Genomic DNA, 20,066 nt, shown 5'->3' with positions numbered 1-20,066 from the left:
GCTACTATGTTAAAATGAACTGACTCGTGTTTTGGACTCTACTGGAACTGCCTGGATCTCTACACCTCATTATGTTTACACTATACTGCAAGATATGAGATAGGGGCCGTTCCCCCCCTGTATGCACTGTTCTTGGCACTCTGATGTTGATGTTTATACATTTATACTGTATGACTGGTTAACGTGCCATAATTCTGCATGTCTGAAATAAACTTGAATGAGCATGACACACGCAGGAGTGAGATCGTCGTCTTTATTTTGGTCAGGCACCGTCGATAGCGTATATAACAAAAGTGCGGCATGAAGGGTACACCACGCCAGTAAAATCTTATTTCATACATTTATAAAGATTTAAAAATTACAACAGGGTACAAGCAGCAATATATGAATTTCAAGATGAAAACGTAATCATATTGCAGAAAATAAATAAAACTCAACAAATCCTCTCGTTCAATTAAGACTTAATGTGATGAACCTTAAAATGTCTTTCTTAATTGCTGGTTTAAGGAAAGCAAATTACAATAGAAGGAGACATATATACGAAGATACATAAAAACAGTTGGACTGCAAGGAATATTTGAAAATGAAAGTAAAAGGCGGCCAAGTGACGAGTGAGTCAGTGGAAAGTGTAGAGCAACAGGAGTATGGTGCAGACGCCGATCACCCCGCCCAGGATTAGAGAGTCACGCCTCTTGCGCAAATTGATTTTCTGGATGAGACCGTTGATGGCAGGGAAACGATCTGAGGGGCAGGGAGGTGCAGTGAAGGAAAGATAATTAAGAAGTCGGGCTTCCCTCGCTTGCAGTGAGCAAGAGGCGGAAAGCAGTAGGGAACATACATCAGCAGGGCAAGCAACCAGGGGGGGGGAGTAGGACAAATGGAGCCTAATGGTAAAGTCTACTGCGTCATACAGGCTGATATCCCTGCATAGCACCAGCATGTGCTGAGACAAATCTGTGCAAATATCCTGATTTCTATTTGAACAAAGACAGTAGAAAATTCCGGGTAAAGAGCAGAGGAGGAGATATAAGTAAAATTATAAAAAAGGATACTAGCCAAAGTTGTAACCCTGGTTTGAATGGACTTCAGCATCCCTCGCTGAAAAGTGATGTTCTCTTTGGTCGACATGGCGATACTGGAGGGAGAGAAAGCACGAGAGATTAAACGAGGGATTCAGCTGACGTCACCACATCACATTTAATGTTTTTGGCCGAGAAGCAAAAAAGTAGGATGTTACGATGGCGTCTTTTTAACAGATCTGAATGGGCTGTGTTTGTTCAGGGTGTGTGTGTGTGTGTGTTTGTGTGTTGAGTGAGTGATTGAGAGTAAAAGGGGAGAGGAGGAGAGTGAATGTGGCAATAAAGCTCACCTTATTGCATTGTCAATAAGCCGATCGGAGCTGTGAGTAAGAAATGGGGGAAAAAATGACAAGTTGAAAGACACTGAAACGCCTTCATCCCTTTCACAAACAACATTTTGATCCGATTTGAACCGTACTGGAAAATGTTTTCTGCTGGATTAAACAAAGGAAAGCCTGTGCATGAAACCACACGGCTCTTTTGTCGATTATCATAAAGGGAGCACTTCCTCCTGCGAGTCCCGAGAGGCAGGAGAAAGTGCTGGTTAATGGAGGATTCTTTAGAACGTCAGACTGATTGGTCAAATCCGACCCCATCTGAGCAGAAGCATGTTTCGTCTCTACAACACATACAGAGGATGAATATAGGTTCATATAAGCAAGACGGCAGATGCACGACCTTCACGTGAGCTGCTGTTAACTGCTGAGGTGAGTGACGGAGAGAAAAATGAAATGTTCAGTGTTCAGGGCCGAGCTGAGCACAGGCTGCACTGTGCATCCTGGCTGACTCGAGCGGAGACAAAGAAATCAATACTGTGCTTTACACTTCATTCGTCTATCTGTCCACCTCTTCTACTTTCTATCTACTGCTGTCCTCTGCTTTTTCTCTCCATCTTTCATTCGCTGGCAGAGACCACGGCTTCTTGCTTATTTCCGGCTTTCTGTCTTTAACTTGTACTCTCACACGTGGAACTACTTCCCTCGCTCACTGAAATACTCATCTCATCCCCTTAGCATCAAGTTTGTGAACAGTAGTATGAATAATAAGTTTCCAAGGCCTGTCCTGTCTCACTCCTACTTCTTACTGTGCTCCTTCCTGGCTGGGGGGGGGTCCCCTGCTCTTTTCACACATCAAATTCTCGAATATCGAATTCTGGATTTCTACGGATATTAAACTAGGACGTCAGGCGGATAAAGTCTGCAGACACCGGGGAGCGTGAGCGTCTCACTCGGACATATGCGTTCACACATGCACCTCCTCTGGAGAGAATATGGAGGGACAGCAGAGTTCAGTGCATGTACACACCAACACACACAAACACACGTGTATATAGTTAGTTTGTGTGTTTTTAACTTTCATTATTTTATAGGAAATGTTTTGCCTCGACACACTTGCCTTCTATTCACTAATGTTGCTCAAGTATAACTTTTGCCAACGTCTCCACTGCCAGAAACTGTGAAACCTTCAACTTCGCTCACTACTGATAAGGTGACTGTGGTCACTGGTATCAAGTTAATTATTAATAAAAGTCCCAAATTCCTAGTTAATGATTTTAATTTGTTTTACCTTCTTTAGAACCCTGGTGCCCTGAGATAACTTGAATATATGATAATAATGATTTAACATTAATATGAAACGTTTTCATTGTGAACCGACGGACGCCAAAATGCATAAAGACATAAAGATCAATGAAACACGCAACCTCATTGATAAGCATCACGCTTACTGTAAGTTAACGACTAAAGAAATATGGGAGCAAGTTCGGGAATTGACCCATCAAACACTCCTCATCAGTTCCGGGAACAAAACTTTATTGTGAATTTAAGAAGCCCAGCTCACAGCAGAGGACAGACGACTGAGACCAGAGGTAGGACAAAGACTCCATGTTTGTCATCTGCAACACATTTATCTCATTTTATATATTCCATCTTATTTTGAGATTTTGACATTCTTTTATACTTTGTGTTAGAGTAAGATAATCCAACTTTTTCAATTTCAAATAAGGGAAATCCCCTAAACTCTGGATAACTGTTTAGGCATTATATCTGAATCCGTTTTCATAATCATTGTTTCTGCTTTCCTCTTAGAAATTTCGCTGCTTGTCTTGATTTGAGTTGGAAAAATGTCACAAAATACTAACTGCGGTAAGTTTCCGACAACAGAACCCGACCAAATTATCGATGAGCAGATAAAATCAGTCGGTATGATCGACGTTAATGTTTGGCGCCATGAACACGTTTTATTTGAGAGATTAATCAATTCAGAAAGATGCTTTTGGGATGATATTTTACAAAAATGTGCTAATTCTAATATGTATATGCCCATCTATATATTTGTGTTTTCTTTTTATATACAGCTTTTTATAAAAAGTTAAGGCCAAGGTTACACTGTGAAATATCAAGCCTCAATAACAATGCTTCTTCATATGGGTTAGATAACAAATTTTTATAATCATTGCCAATTTTGTTATTCTTTGGCACTAAAAAATTTAAATTGGTCAGCTTCTCCTTTTGACAATTGCACTGAAGTTAGACGTAAATGTTTAAACAGTGTGAATGAATTTTTCTGTCAGGTTGTTTTATCGTCTCTTTCCCTGACGACACCTCTTTACAGGAGGAGTTGGGCCCAACACTGACCACGGCAACTCGACTGGCAGCATTTTTTAACCGGTAAACTCTGGAACCATTGGATCAGGGAATACCATAAACAGTGAGTGGTGTCACATGTTGCTGAGAGGGTTTGACCAATGTATTATAATTATCATTGTTATTATTATCATCATATTTATGGGACTTGTCTCCTTCTCTTCAATCTTCTCATTCAAACAGCTGGAGCGAAAGGCAAAGTGCAAATGGGAAACGTGACAGATATTAATGTGGTAGCCAAAACAGGACTCCTTGGTTCAGGATGCAATACGATCAACAAATGAGGTGAGAAGAAAGATTTATTCAGCTTTATTCCTCTAACAGAACAGAGTAACAGATGTGTGCATATAGCATGTGTGTTCATTCTCCCTGCGCATTTGTCACTGTAAAAATATATAATACATTTTCCCATCATGCATTGGACTCACCCTTTTAGAAATCTGCTCTCCGACAGATCAACTCAAATGTGGTTCACAAAGTATTAAAAATTGAAGTCATCGTTGATTTGAGAAGTATTGATGATAATAAAGACCACATGTAACATCTGCAGTACTGTCTTGGGTTGAATATTTACTACATGTTTGTTATCTGTTTTATATCTGACCTTCCTCCTGATGCATCAAAAAACTGAAGCAGCTATTTTGAATCAATAATCACTTACATGTGTTTTAATAGTTTTGTTTCTGCGCAGGATTTTCTCAAGAATAGAAACAGAAATAAAAATTAAGGTTCATACCTGCTTAATTTAACACCAAACACTTCGGTATGAAAAAATATATATTAATATCAATATTATTTTTTAATCTAACAGCAGCTAAAGTGATCTGTGAGGACAATACACAGTTATAGTCCTTATCTATAAAGTTCTCGTTCTATTCAGAATTTCAAGTGTTAATGTTAACATATCCTTATACAGACTGAAAAACTACCAGACATTAACTGTTAGTGAGCTTTAGAGCTGCTGGTAGGTGGATTCATCAGCTCTGCTAAGGACTTTATGCATTTACCTGACTCAGTTTGTTGGTTTATACTTCCTTTGACATAGAGAGATAGGGTGTTTTTATTTTCTCCAATTTTCCTGAGGAATAATGAATGGATCTTGACATATTAAGGTGACTGATAGCTATGAGTGTGTGTGATTTGGTGCAGCTTGATTGAATTTAAGGGGACTGTGAGGCCTTGGCAGAGGTATGAGCAGAGGGTGTAATTTTCGAAAAGAGATCTCTTACTTTCTGAGATGTTCATGTTCCTTGAGGAAGAGCTCGGTCTTTCTGTTATTCACTCCTGAGCTGCTTTTGTAGGACCTGCACAGGTGAACAGAAGCAAGAAAAACAATCAACTGATTAATTCGTAATACAATATACTATAAGAATATCGTTTGGTTGCTTCATCAAAACAAACAACACAGTCTTGCCCTCCATAATCACATGCAAGACTTCAGTCTTGATACCGAATGAAGTATTTCACTCTCTCCTATTAACTGATGCCTGGATGCTCATTATGCACTTCCTGCGATAAGGCTTTTAAGTGATTAGCTCTGCTTAAGCCACAACTCTGTCCTCCATCTCCTATTTACACTCCCTGTTTGGACCGATCATCAATTCATCACCCATTATCTCCTCTGCCCCTCTCCCTCCCACAGCATCTCCACACCTCTCATCTCAAAGGAAATTATAAAAATTCACTTTCATCATTTTAGTAATCGGTCCGTCAGCATCAGCTCAGGACAACGTGTCTCCCTCCCTCTAGTCGTGCAATCCCTGTCCTCCCAGATGGAGCATTTCTCTGGTTCAGATGGGCCAGACATAACCACTCTCTCTCAGCTTCGGCTAAATGAAAGCCTTGTGGTTTGATTTACTGTAGAAGGCACTTACGAAAGATACCCCCAGAGAAAGAAAGAAAGAAGGAGAGGGATGTAGAGAGAGAGGAGGAGATGCAGAGAGGGGGAGGTAGGTCGGATGATGAGGAGGTGCCTCGTTTTACAGGATGAAACATGATAGAGGGAAGCAGGCTGTTAAAGGGTGGGGGAATTCTGTTAATGACTGGACATTTCTGCCTCCTACTGGTGGAGGTTAACACAGCAGCAGTCCACAGAGAAAGCAGAAGAGAATATCTTTGTATAAACTAAAATAAATAAAACTCCATTTAGAAATTTGCATTTTTCGATATTATCTGAAATTTTGTTTGCTAACAATATACAATATATTATATTATATATGTATTGCATGAGGGGGCTTACTCGATGTCTCTGTGAACCGAGCCCAGCAGGTCCTCTCGCTCCCGCAGGCTGAAGAAGTTGCTTTTGGTTTTATGGAATTCCTGATTGTAGTCCTGCAGGATGCAACATAAAGAACTACAGTCAAAATACTGACAATGGCAGTAATAAAAGAAAGTTAAGTTATTTTGTGTACCTGTAAAATGTCTCTGTGTCTCTGTAGGGTGTGCATCAAAGCTGCGTTGTGTAACGAAACTCCAGGAGAGTTTGTGTATTCTGCCATTTTGTCATTGACCCCTGTAAGCTGCAAAATACAGAGATTACATTTATATGGTTATTCAATATAACACTATATAAAACATTAACATAAAGTGTGACTCTTAACCTCACAATATTATAATGTCAGTTTACCATATAACAATGTTCTATTAAACACAAATGTATTGTAAAAAAGCGCATCGGCAATAACCGGTAACCTGTAAAATAAAAAGTACTTCTCCCATCATATAAAACCCCAACACAACACAGAGAGCTTTGTTTGATGCTCTATTTTTGTTTAAAGAACAGTATAAGCACTTTGAGCTGCTCTACAAATATTTTTTTTATTATCATTAAATATAGATTTAATTACCTTTGATAATATTGGCACAAGATTAGTTCTGTCGCTTCGACTTGAAGCTACACTAAAGCCAATAATAATAATACAAAAGGAAAGTAATACTATGACACTAATATTATGTAGTGTAATTTGTAATGTTATTTGACTTACATTGGCCAGGAGCTGCTCCAGCTCAGTAGTCATGGCCACAAGCATCTTGTCTTGAGTTGAGCCAGAATCAGATCTGATGAGAAGGAAATTAGGCTTAATTAGGTCCTAAGTTCTTTTTGTCATTCCAAGTATAAAAATGTAGTTGAATGTGTTTGTGAACAGACTCATGAATCACACATCACACAAAATATATCACTTAAACATTTTGAAACAGTAGAAATAAGGGAGGAAATTTAGGATTTATGATACGCAATGATAGAAGTAATAGTAGTAGTAGTATTGTAAAAATCTGATTAGATTTAACACAGGTTATTTCTTTACAGATATTTAAAGTGTATATCTAAGGTCAACAGAAGTCAGAGGACTTCCACACTGTGCAGTGAGGTGAGGTGTGCTGCTGACCGGCTGTTTCTCGTCTTGTTGCTGTTGCTGCTGTAGCTGGTGCAGAGTTTACTGAAGGAGACCAGCTTGAGGTCCAGCTCATTCTCCAGCCGTCTGGCCTGTTTACGCAAATCTGAGACAGAAGCAGAAAGACAAAAAAACATCTCGTATGAAAGAAAACGATTTTCTACATCTAACCAAAATATAATTTGTGTGTGTACAGAGACACTCAGAACTACCACAAAATGAAACACAATGAATACAAGAAAAAAACTACCACAAACATACACAGAGGCACTTAAAACTACCACAAACATACCCAAATGAACACAGAGACACTTAAAACTACCACAAAGAAAAACATGATGAATTCTAGACACAAACTACCACAAAGATGATGACAACTACCACAAACTTACCCAAAGACACTTACAACTACTACAAAGAGCCACAAGATGAACACAAAGACACTTAAAACTACAAACATACACAAATGAACACAGAGATACTTAAAACTACCACAAAGAGAAACACGATGAATTCTAGACACAAACTACCACAAAGATGACGACAACTACCACAAACATACCCAAAGACACTTACAACTACTACAAAGAGCCACATGATGAACACAAAGGCACGTACAACTACAAACATACACAAATGCACATAGAGACACATAAAACTAACACAGAGACACAAGATGAACACAGAGAAACTCACAACTACCACAAAGAGACACACAATGAATACTAGACACAAACTACCACAAAGATGAAAACTACCACTAACACACACAAAGACACTTACAACTACTACAAATGAACACAGACACTACATAAAACTACAAACATACACAAATGCACAGAGACACATAAAACTAACACAAAGTGACACACGATGAACACAGAGACACGTAAAACTACCACAAAGAGAGACAAGATGAACACAAAGATGATGAAAACTACCACAGAGACCCATAAAACTAACACAAAGTGACACAAGATGAACACAGAGAACCTCACAACTACCACAAAGAGACACACAATGAATACTAGACACAAACTACCACAAAGATGATGAAAACTACCACTAACATACACAAAGACACTTAAAACTACTACAAATGAACACAGACACTTTAAACTACCACAAAGAGAGACAAGATTAACACAAAGATGATGAAAACTACCACAGAGACACATAAAACTAACACAAAGTGACACACGATGAAAAAGCCTAACAACGTCTGAGCAGGTGAAACAGCCACACACAAGCTAACAGGTTAGCAGCTACACAATCCTGCTCTGCGACGACATTACGTTCATTTAACAAAACTTATGACGGGAGCGTGTGTGTGTGTTTGAGCTGAGCCGCTGGGAAAACCACACAACAGGTCTGCACGCAGTTGTTTGACACTCAGACGCAGTAACACAACTTACCTTCCCAGTAGTCGCTGCTGGTCGCCATGTTTGTTTACTGACATGTCACCGTCAGCCGTCAATAAGAAACAACTGTCGCAAATTTGTATTCCACACCACAGCGGCCTCTAGCGGCCTTTGTAGGCAACTGCAGCGTGTACTGAACGGAATGAAAGATGGAAAATAACAAACGAGTTAAAAACCCAGATTCAGAATCTCCCTTAAGTAAAAAGAGAGTGAAGTATAATCAGGAAACATGTATTTAAAACTTAGAATTTAAAAGTGCTTGCAGAGAAATGCTTCTTTTCATTTTGACATAAGTTTATTATTACAGATAAAGTTTATTATTGTTAAAATCTGGCTGAGATGGAGCTTAGTTTAATATTTTAAACTTCCAGGTTACAATAAGTATTTCTGTTAGAGAGTTAAAGTATAAAAGTAGAAGCTGTAAACCATGCAATTTATAGCTAAACTACTTGAAACTTTTTATTCTATTTTTCTGCCCCCTCTATATTGAGCTGTGAAATATTTTAGTTTTAGTTTTTTTAGGGCTACACTGACTGTATTCCAAAGTTAACTTTTATATTCAGAAGATCATTTTTAAAAGACCATTTATACCTGTTTTATGTCCGCATCATCAATTTTGCCTAATATGTTTTGGCATTTTTGAAAAGGTTGAGCCTGATAATAAAAATGAAACTATGTGATATTAGTTTAGTTTGGAAAAGTCCCACGACAGGTCAGTGTTTCAGGCTTTAATGAGGTTAATTCTCATTCATACCAGTTTTTGCCCATTGGATTCACCTGATAAGTTCATGTTTCTCACGTTCATTATTATGATTTGAGTTCACGAGAGAAAGACAAGACACAGAAGGGATTGAGGTACATGTCAGTATTGTGAATCTCTCAGTTTCTTTGCTCATTCTCTTTATTCATCGTCTTGAACACAGGCAGTCTTGGATATCACAGGTATCACAGGTTGTTGTGTTGATGCAGAAGACAGTGACAATCATGATGAGGATGCCATCAATGGTCGAGATGAAAAAGAGCAAAAAGCTTTGAGGTGTTTCCACCGCTCTGCAGCCGACCTCGGCACACAAGGCCTCTCTTGCACGCTAGTTCAATTTCCTCTTTCTGTCATTCCGATTTTCTGTCTTTCTCACATTGTTCCTTTCTTTGTGTGATGTTCCTTTAAAAAACAAAAAGCGCTGTGAACAACTGACATCAGTAAGCACCTGAAGACCAGCTTGGGATCCTGCTCTGACTTGTCAAACCAGTGGAGCCGGAGAGATGGAGGTCGGGGGAGAGGAGGAACGGAGCAAGGGATGGAATTTCAGGTTGAGGGAGAGGAGAAGGAAGATGAAGAGGTGATGAGGAAGAGTAAAAGACACGCTTCCCTCTCAGTGCTGGATCCTCCTGATGGACTGGATCTGGGAGGTTTGGGCGTGGGAGCCGAACTCACGGCAGCACTTGTACTCGCCTCCACGCACGTCACACTCCAGAATGTACTGGAAGCCACGGTATCCAGGGTACTGGTAGCACACGAATCTGAAGAAGTAAATGAGAGATACGGTAAGATAAGATAAGATAGTGATATAAATATCCATCCAGCTGATGATAAGTTGTGCAAAACTTCATCAAATGTCATGTTGTGGGACTTACGCTCCACTCTGAATGTGCATGGATGCAACCTCTTTGTTCATCCAGCCCATGGCCTGCAGGGAGGGGTAGTCGTCAGACAGCTCGAACTGACGGCCGGTCAGGTTCTCCATCTCGAAGATGGTCATGCGGGAGTCCTTATGGTTCTGTGCAAAGGAGGAGGAAGGAGTTTTAACAAAGTAAAGTAAGCCGAGGGCTGTTCCTGTGTCGCTCATTAGACTTACAGCACTGCAGATGGGCCTGAAGGAGATCATCCTCTCAATGCGGTAGGAGTTGCTGCCACTGTAGGCCTCAATGCGAGGGTAGTCTCCCTTCTCCAGGACAAACTGCTGGCCGTTGAAGCTGGAGTGCTCGTAGCCGACCCAGCTGCAAGAAGAAAAGGGAATTTATAAAGTCAGACAGCAAGGAAATACAAACTTAACAAACACTTTTAAACTCCTCAACCCATCTTTTTCAGTGTTTCAATCTGCTCTGGTATTTCTAAAAGTGAGGAGAAGCCTGGTACGTACGCGCCACACTCGACCTTCAGGGAGCGGATGTTCTCCATGCCACACTCCATGATGTTCTGGCAGTTGGCGGTGAACTCCATACGCCTGCCCTGGAAGTGCTCCTGGTCGTACACGGTGATCTGTGAAACACGAAAGAATGAGACGGGAGATTAGATCATCACAGTCGGGTCAGTTTGTAAAACAGTACATAAACACAGCGGGAACACTGCTGTGCCTTGTCATGCTCAGAAACTTCTTCCTGCTCCATGTGCTCCTGGGTAATGTAGTACGGCATATGCTTACCTTCCAAGGGCCCATGGGCATGGGGTTAGTAAGAGCCATTTTCTCCTGTTTTTCAGTAGTACCTGTAGAGAAACAGACATATTTAGGATGAGGAAAATCACCACAACACAAAACTTCCCCAATCTCAAACATCTAAATCTTTTAATCTGACACTCTTGGTTGCATCTTAAATTTCTCTGATGCGTATACTTCCCTGTTTTCTGTGTTCAGGCAATTAACTCCAACAAAATACATCAGTAAACACTTATAACCTTCAATTTTCTTGCCTTCACTGTCTATTTACCAGTAAAGGTAAAGAAAAATCCCTCTCTCTTCACGATCAATTTAAACTCCCTGTCGTTACTAATTCCACTGAATTAAAGGCTCATACTCCATCATGTCCATAGATTGGGAAACTGTACTGTATTGTTACCTTGAACTAATTTGACCTACCTAAACTGGTGAGCTGTGTGTCGCAGGGTTCCACTGAATGGTCTGCAGAGACGGTGTATAAGGGAGTTTATATACACCCATGGGTGGCAGGGGCCAGGGGGGGGCGGGCCAGCCTGGGCCCATGTCAGCACTTTGCTTTGGACTCCATTGTTTTGTTGTGTGCGACACAGAGGGGTTGACACACAGACGCACAATGATTCATGTGAGCACAAAGAGGCTGAACGTCCATACTGCATTACCTATGTCTCTGTGGTAAATCTACTGTATATGTTAAGGGGAGGGGGGGGGGGCACAGATAAACAGATCTATTATCAAACAGTCTATAACTGCAGAGCAGAGGCAAAGCACATTACTTTTGCTGTTTATAAAGTTTATCCACAACAACTGATTCCAGGTCTCAGTCTGCTGCAGGATTGTTTATTTTTTTGTAATCACGTACACTGAGAGCATGTGTTAAACAACACTTTGGTTTTCTTTTACTTTATTTAGACTCAGATTATTTAAATTTCTTCTCTTCTTTTCTTGCTTCATATATTCCATGACTTTTGCTCTCGTTTGCGTTGCTGAGCTGACTTGTCCTTGTCCAACACTTTTCATTGTTGCACAACATGTGACAAACAAAACTTGAAACTTGATCTATCACTTGTAAACTTCACTGTAAAATTGTGTTTTTAAGTGTAAATGCCACTAAAATACAGTAAATTACATTTATTAAAAATATCAACCATAATGTAAAAGTTGTAATCCATGCATTGTATGTCAAATATGTTAAATACTTGTGTTAGGATATAGCTTGTGTTTTATTTGTTGTTTAACTGTTTGTGTTGTGTATTGTTTGTATAGTAAACTACTTTCCAACAGTCCAGTGTCCCTGCTCATTAAAACATGTGTATCAGACGTCCGCTTTTTATTTAACAAGACTTGGATCACTTGTCGTCACGGCCCTGTGATTTCCTGAAACATGAATACCATATGCAATGATGCCAGGACAAATTGCTTAAATAGAACATTTGAAATAAAAAAAAGAAAAGAAAGAAAGATGGTGGCTGTGTTGGAAATTTAATTAAGCTGCTTTATTGATTTAAAAAAAGAGGAACTTGATTCATCATCCTTGAACGCCACCAGAGGTCATTGTGATGCATTTTTCGTATTCTTTGAGTTGAAACGAGAATTAGAGTAGCTGCTGCTATTTCTGGAAAATCTCTGCAAGTGAATAAATAATCAATGAAGGTGAGCAGGGGGCGATGGCAGCGATGGAAAAGCCTCATTGGCAGCACCAGCTACATCGACTGATGAGCTGTAATTGGCAGCTCTACTTTCATGACCTGTTGCCGTGTGGATGCTTCAGCGTGACACGGAACACGCTCAGAGAAGAGAGTCGATGTGTTTGTTACTGTTTCGACTGTTTGGCAGCCTGATTTCCTCGCTTTCATTTACTCCAAACGTCTTCTGGTGTTTTACAGAATCCCTCAGTGTGTCACTAAAGTAATCAAGCCAACCAAATAAGAGAGGTTAGCCGGTAGGTAGCTGAACGTACCCCCTCCTTTCTGCACTGAACAATAAACATTTAGGAATGGCAGACTGAGGTCAGCACATTGCCCAGACTCTCTGTCAGTGTGTGTGTTTCTGTGTGTGTTTCTGTGTGTGTGTGTGTGTGTGTGAGATTGCAATTCCAGGATTGTGTCTGCAACAGAGAAATAGATATTCAGTATATGAGAGGGAGAGATATGAGCATATCCCAAATCGTATCACAACTAAATATTCTGGAGGACATTCCTGATCACAGGGGTTTTGTGTAGGTGAGAATGTGACACAGGACTGTTGCATACGTCCATGTGTGTCCCTGTGTGTCCATGTGAGTACCTGTGTGTCCCTTTGTGTGTGTGTGTGTGTGTGTGTGTGTGTGTGTGTGTGTGTGTTTTTGCTGATGTTAGCAGCAGCAGCAGCTCAGATGTGACAAAGGGTTGAGCGGACTCAGCAGGCCGGTGTGAAGAGCCCACAGTGGCCATGTAGCCGATGCTCTGTGTGCACATACAGACATTTCACTCGTAACAAAACCTCACCTGCTTCTATACACACTACACAGACGCTCACACCACCCTGCAGCACAGACACAGACACACACAGGACAGCCACACAAATGTCCTACATGTTTACAAAGGACTACACTCAACCTTAAAAAACTATCTTTTTACATCTACGCTTATAGCTACACTTGAATACATTTTTCCTTTTGTGAACTTAATTAAATAAATAATTTAATATTTAAGTTTGGAAGTTTGTCCTTTTTCCAACTTTGGTCCCACTTCTGAACCAGAAAAAATGTTGTGACTCTGCAGGTACTTTTTGATCAGCGTATGAACTACAACACCTGACACACTGGCCTCTGGAGTGAATGAAACTGCATATTCACCGGTCACACTCAAGTTAGTACTGGAGACTGGTCTGTAGTACATGAGGACTACCTCTAGGGTGCAATGTTTCCAAATGTTTCCGTGTCTATTGTTGTAATTAGTTTAGGGAATCTTCACCCTCTAAATGACTCTGATCTCAGTCAATGCTGGTTTGAAAACTAAATCCATGATGACACCTTGACCTGAACTCTTCATGTACTACTCTGAATAGTAAGTCAGTCTGTTGTCTTTACTGGTGTTTTTTACATGGTGGTGATGGAGACTCATGTGTGGCTGAGATCTGCAGTGACTCATGCAGAGAGTTGACATGCATCAGTACAGAGAGAAAGACAGAAATATAATTAAATCCTCACAGAGTTGGTCCCGTTGGCGCCTGTCTGTGGTGACTTCCAGCAGGCAACAGCTGTAAATGTAAAGATTGAGAAGCTGGTGTTTGTGGCAGCAAACTAACCAGATCATTTCCAAAAAAAGTGAAAGCAACAATAACACGGTCACATGTCAATGTTGTGTGTCACATAGTGGGAAAGAAGTACGTCCAAAGGACATATAATAAAGACCTGCCTCAAAATGTAACTATACTAGAACATTAAAATCACTGATGAATTACATTGGCCTGTTTCATTGAGGTTTGCACTGTGTGAAATGCCTCAATAGACACACACACACACACACACACACACACACACACACACACACACACACACACACACACACACACACACACACACACAGAGAGAGTTACTTACCTTAACCCAAACCTAAACATAATCTGACATTAACCTAAACCTAACCTGATATGAAACTTAACCTTGACCTTAACCTTAACCTTAACATTAACCTTAACCTTATCTCAACCTTCCACCATAACGGGAATGATGTAGGTCCTTTAAACATGAATAACACAGACACTGTTATGAATGAACCGTTAGATCATCTTTATTGTTGCGCCTGTTCCGTCACTTGTAGCGCAGAAACACCAGACGCTCTGTCAGCCTCTCTGCAGGAGGGCTGAAGCTCAGACGAACCCCCCCCCCCTTCTACCGGGCATCAGTGACCATCTGCCACCTCTTTTTAAAATTTCAAACAGAACCGGGCCTCCAGCTCCTCTTCACACAACAGGGACTGTGAGGAGAGGAGAAGAGAGAGGAGAGGAGAGAGAGGAGAGAGGAGTTGTTTTTTTTCAAAATCCATTTATTTTTCATTTCGAGGAATAAAATACACCTCTTACGTCAACCACCAGCTGTAAAACCCAAACAAAACAAGGTTATTAAAAATACATATAGTCTCTTTTCGATATATACACACACACATATCTATATATATATATATATATACACACGCATACCCATTCACACATCCATACAAACTGTAGTTTCTCAAATTACAGGTTAATATTCAGTTCCCCATCTTCCCCAAGATTGCATAGAATCCCCCCAACAGCCCATATGCGAGGAGAGGAGAGAGGAGAGAGGAGAGGATATATACACACACACATATATATATATATATAAATACACACGCATGTACATACCCATTCGCACATTCATACAAACTGTAGTTTCTCAAATTACAGGTTAATATAAGGAGAGGAGAGGAGAGGAGAGGAGGGGAGGAAGGGAGGAGGAGAGAGGAGGGGAGTGAGGAGGGGAGAGGAGGGGAAGAAGGGAGGAGGAGAGAGGAGGGGAGGTTTGCATGCAGTGCGTCTGCAGAGGAGACAGCCTCATAGAGACGAAGCGGATTTGAATTAAGCACCGGATAACAGACAGCAACTGTGCATCCTTCAGGGAACGAGGGAGGGAGGGAGGGAGCAACTGCTTTGTATCTTCGGTTGGTAGAGGGTGAGGGGAGGGGGAGGAGGAGGAAGGGAGAATGAGCTATTCTTGCACCAGCCGGGGGAACAGCCAGGACCCGTCGAGCGCCAAGGAGCCTGCAGCTGATTATCTCAGGGAGGAGGAGATGAGGGTGAAGAAGGGATGCAACTCGACCGACGTGGGGGTCCCGATGCCCGGGGAGGACCTGCTGGCCAGCGTGGGGGTCAGCCCGGAGGACGTGCTGGGTCTGCAGAGGATCACACAGAGTAAGTTCACTGGGGATGAGAGGAGGGAGGAGGAGGAGGACAAAGGTGCTGAGGTGTCCCTGCATGTCCCCTTAATATGTCTCCTACCCCCACGACGCTCCCCTGGACCCCCGGTTACTTCTGTTTGTTCGTGTTGTCAAAAAAATGTATTAAACATAAAAGGTTAGAAAAAAAATGACAAAAGGTGAGAAGAGTTTCCTAATTCTCACTGAAAAAGTTCATTGTACATTCGGACCGTTTTATTACTTTCTTTGTGTCTATATAAGTTGTAGAGTCTTAAAACTCCGAGAAATGGATTCTGACCCCTTTTAAATGTTTACAGTCAAATTTTACACTAAGATATGATTTACATAATCCTTTAATCGAGTCCCAAAAAATTATTGACGACACAATGTGAAAATTGCTCAAAGATTTGGGGAAAAGTGCTTTTGCTTTCAATATAAAAAAGAGATATAGATTAGTTGGATATATTATTTTAACAATTTTATCTTATTGGTCATATTCAATTGATTTGGTAGCGATTTTGTCCCCAGAAACCTTTTTCCTTTTTCAAAACTCAGATGTGCAGGGAGCTTGAGTGTCTCAGTGACAGGAACTCACAGTCATGAGCATGTTTCAGGTGCTTCCTTGAAAATACACCTGGGAGAAAGAGCAGCCAGGTGTCAGGTAACTGCTGAACATGCACAACGCTTTATCCTTTAATCACATCATCCTCTGTGGGGCACCATGGCTTTACCTCACCTCCGGGTGATGTTATTCGGCTGGAGGAAGGTGCAGAGTGAGGTGCTGGGGTGAGTCAGGGGTCACGATCCAAGGAGGTTTCTTCTCGTGAGGTCACGTCTGGTTCAGTTCGGCTGAAGAGAGTAACTGACGTGTGTTTTGCAGAAATCTAAGAGGCCTCATCCAACCTGGAAGTGTTTCTGTAGCTGTATCCTGTTGTTCACTCTGCAGTCAGGCGCTGAGGGACCCACAATAATACTTGCAGGAAACAGGAGAGTGTTCATTGCTGTTATACAAGGAGTGATATAGAGTTTTAACTTAAGCAAGGATAGGTTATGTAGGTTATACTTAAACATGTAAAAGTCCAAAATAAATCAGCAAAAACCTATGTCAAAGTATGAAAAGTAACTATATGCAGATGACAAACCTTTGCTATATAATAATATTAATAGTTATATACAAAATTCATCTATTTATCTATAACTATTGTCTTTAAAATCTACAATTTTTTTGACTTATTTTTTCTAATTGCTTCCTTCTGAAGCACTTTGTTGTATTTCTGTTTTCTTTTTACGTGTATTTGTTAATACAGAAGTTTATGGTTAATCTGTAAAATATCATTTCTCAATCCCATTTCTTGTTTAAGAGAGTTTGACAATTTAGGAATCACTGGAATTTGTTTTAAGTATATATCAGTATCAGACATTTTATTTTCTTCTTATCATCCATTTCAGCGTCAGCCCCCTGAAATGATCAGAACAGGAGAGTAACTAAGGCTGTGTACACACGGGATCATCACAATGACTCTGTCTCCCACGCCGGAATTATTATTTATTATGGCGTCGGAAACTCTCCCTCTCCCATGTCACGACGCCATGGCTGGAGGGAAGAGGAGGCATGTGTGAATCACCACAGCAACGCAGACACGTGCTCGAATCACTACGGCAACATGAAGCATCTTCCCTTGGTTACAGCCAGAGGAACATGCCTCTCTGTTCTCTCGACTCTCCTTCATGTCTGTTGGCCGCTCCCCGGTTTAAAAGAGGAGCTGTGCTGTCACCTGTCGCCAGCAGACTTGTCACCAACAACCTGAGCTCTCTGAGGCCCTGGTGTTGTTTTGTGGCTCCTGTTTTTAAAATGTTTATTTCTGCTGCTGCTCATTCTCAAGTAGCTGAAGTTGATTCCCTCTCTAAGTTGAATGACGCCTGGCTCGGTCTCGCGTCAAACTCTGTGTTTTTTACTCAGTGGTTGTTGTTTGAAGCTGCTCGCTGCCTGTTACAGTCTCACAGGAGAGGAAACATGCTCAGGAAAGTCACTTTCAAATATACTTGACGCTCATCTGGTAACCAAAGCAAGCGACTGAGAGTGATTAAGGTTTGCACGGACAGAGCAGGCTTTGTCCTCACGCAGTCGACTAATTTGATCTGAACTTATGTTCTTAAGAGAATCTTAATCTGCCTCCAAGCTAAATACTCAACAGCCGACAGGAAATTAACCAACGGAGGCTTGAAAATCTCGTTATTCGTGTTTAAATGAAGCAGAAATGCTTTTTTACATTTGCTGGCTCCATCTTCTAAAGGAAACCAGTTTTCCTCTGATTCAGTTTTGTAAAGTGAATAATTATGACAAAACAAGCGTTTGAAAACATCACAGTGAGCGCTGAGAAAATGTGATGTGAAACATTATTCAACGACATAGACCAAGGCCAATCACATCCTTGGGCAAGATGCTGAACCCTGAATGGCCACTCATAGAATAACTGCAAGTAGATGGACTGTATGAATGTGTGTGTGTGAATGGGTGAATGTGAGACTGTACTGTAAAGCGCTTTGAGTGGTCATCATCAGACTAGAAAAGCGCTATATACATACAAATCCATTTACCATTTACCATATGAAGAAGACAACCTCACACATTTCTGAACCTTTCTTGTCGTCAATGTCACAAACTCACTTCCTGTTGACCACTTGTTCGCTGTGTGAAATCATGTCTGATTTCCACCCCCGTCCAACAGTGAACCTCCGCTCTCTTCCTCCCGTCGTCTCGTCATCTTCTCCTCTCTTTTTAAAGCCATTCTCGTTTTTTGCCATGGCACTGTTGCCATGGCGCTGTGGTCAGTGACAGGCGAATTCGGGTCAGTAAGGCAGAGGCGAGATGCGTCAGGCTCTACGCCAGCATGCGATCAAACCTAATCACAGTTCACACAGAGCTTAGGGGAGGAGACTGTGACACATCATGTCTGTTTTTACACTCAGCTGTACTTCGACAAAAACACAAGAAACTCAATAGAATAGATGCATCATGAATTTTTCATAGAGTAGCGTGTTGATCTTGTTTTAACAAATATAGTGAACTTGCTGGTTACTAATCAAGAGTTTGCAGTAAAATCTGTGACTTGACTTTGCAGGAGAATTTTTAGTTGTTTCACTAAAGTCTAAATGGTGAATGTAACATTTCTGAGATAATATTTAAGACTCTGTGAAAGACGAGCGATCAGAATTGAGGGAACGAATCAGATGAAGTGAGAAAGTGAGTGAGAGCTCAGGGACAAAGTGGTGGAGTTAACAGGTGTGACAGCGGAGGAACCAGCTCCCATTCTCAAAGGTGGGAAACACACTGGTGCAGGAAGTGAAACAACAGTAGACACATGGGGAAGGTCACTTTCAAAATAAAACAGGAAGTCACAGAAGGAGAAGACTAAGGTAATTCCTTTAAAGGTTATTTAAAGGAGATTTATTTTATTGTCACTGCACTAGTACAATACAATGAAATCCTTTCTTGTAGATGCCCATTAGGATAGAATGAAATAATTACAGAACATACATACCATACAGACTAAAAACTCTATAAAGATATGATTACATAAATAAAAAACTGTATATAAACAGTACATACTACAATGTGCATTATGCAACGAGTGTGGAATAGAGTGTCCCCATCAGCCGGGTATAGCCAGGCTGCTGTTATCATGATTCATCATCAACAAGTTGAGCCAAAGCAGTTGCACTGTTGCCTCAGAGCAAGAGGTTTGAATTGCATGTTCTCCACATGTCTGTGTGGGTTTTCTGCAGGTAATCTGACTTCCTCGCACAGCCCAAAGACATGTAGGATGAGGTTTGGGTAGTTGGGGACTATAAAGGCTCCATAGACCTGTCAGGCGTGTACTCAAGTGGAACAGACTGAACTAGATCAGAATTTTCACTGTCAGTTGTTATGTTTGCCTGCATGCACGTTGTGTTTCAAACCTTTTATATGGAGTCATGTGCCGCTAATTTTGAACTGCTGTTCTGGAAGGTAGAATGTGACCGGTCCCAGCGTTATCTGGGTGAATGGCCAACATGGAGCTCAGGAGTGTTTATTTTGGATGAATCTAGGTCATGTGATGCAGTCTCTGCTGAATTGAGGCCAGAACCTCGTCTGGCTGTAAACTGGTGATTTCATAGATCTTCAGCGAGAAAACAGG

At 41.0% G+C, this 20,066-nt stretch overlaps 3 protein-coding genes and 1 long non-coding RNA gene across 7 annotated transcripts in view; 2 read left to right on the top strand and 2 right to left on the bottom strand.

Annotated features, from left to right (window-relative positions):
• Positions 1 to 239: 239 nt before the first annotated feature.
• Positions 240 to 8,580, bottom strand: LOC133019202 (Golgi SNAP receptor complex member 1-like). The gene is made up of 9 exons (XM_061085596.1): positions 8,532 to 8,580; positions 7,111 to 7,222; positions 6,709 to 6,781; positions 6,136 to 6,243; positions 5,964 to 6,055; positions 4,954 to 5,028; positions 1,370 to 1,399; positions 1,053 to 1,135; positions 240 to 741 (listed from the first exon to the last, which is right to left on the bottom strand). The coding sequence occupies exons 1-9, from the start codon at positions 8,557 to 8,559 to the stop codon at positions 617 to 619; spliced, it is 726 nt and encodes a 241-aa protein (XP_060941579.1). The 5' UTR covers positions 8,560 to 8,580; the 3' UTR covers positions 240 to 616.
• On the top strand, positions 2,916 to 4,273 carry LOC133019204 (uncharacterized). Its single transcript, XR_009682867.1, has 3 exons — positions 2,916 to 3,223; positions 3,693 to 3,788; positions 3,908 to 4,273. It is a non-coding gene; the product is annotated as an uncharacterized LOC133019204 (long non-coding RNA).
• Positions 8,581 to 9,404: 824 nt separating the features above from the next.
• Positions 9,405 to 11,421, bottom strand: LOC133019203 (beta-crystallin A3-like). The gene is made up of 6 exons (XM_061085597.1): positions 11,393 to 11,421; positions 10,961 to 11,022; positions 10,679 to 10,797; positions 10,394 to 10,535; positions 10,173 to 10,315; positions 9,405 to 10,058 (listed from the first exon to the last, which is right to left on the bottom strand). The coding sequence occupies exons 2-6, from the start codon at positions 10,997 to 10,999 to the stop codon at positions 9,911 to 9,913; spliced, it is 591 nt and encodes a 196-aa protein (XP_060941580.1). The 5' UTR covers positions 11,000 to 11,022; positions 11,393 to 11,421; the 3' UTR covers positions 9,405 to 9,910.
• Positions 11,422 to 15,675: 4,254 nt separating this feature from the next.
• Positions 15,676 to 20,066, top strand: part of LOC133019622 (protein unc-119 homolog A-like) — a 9,552-nt gene continuing 5,161 nt past the window's right edge. For all 4 annotated transcript variants that reach the window (XM_061086163.1, XM_061086162.1, XM_061086161.1 and 1 more), the window contains exon 1: positions 15,676 to 15,883. In XM_061086163.1, coding sequence (XP_060942146.1) covers positions 15,676 to 15,883 — 208 coding nt within the window. The remainder of the gene's footprint in view (positions 15,884 to 20,066) is intronic.

Source organism: Limanda limanda, chromosome 14 (assembly GCF_963576545.1).
Source record: "Limanda limanda chromosome 14, fLimLim1.1, whole genome shotgun sequence".
Lineage (NCBI taxonomy): Eukaryota > Metazoa > Chordata > Actinopteri > Pleuronectiformes > Pleuronectidae > Limanda > Limanda limanda.
The sequence above is the reverse complement of the archived record's forward strand: the minus strand, read 5'-3'. Positions and strand labels throughout refer to the sequence as shown.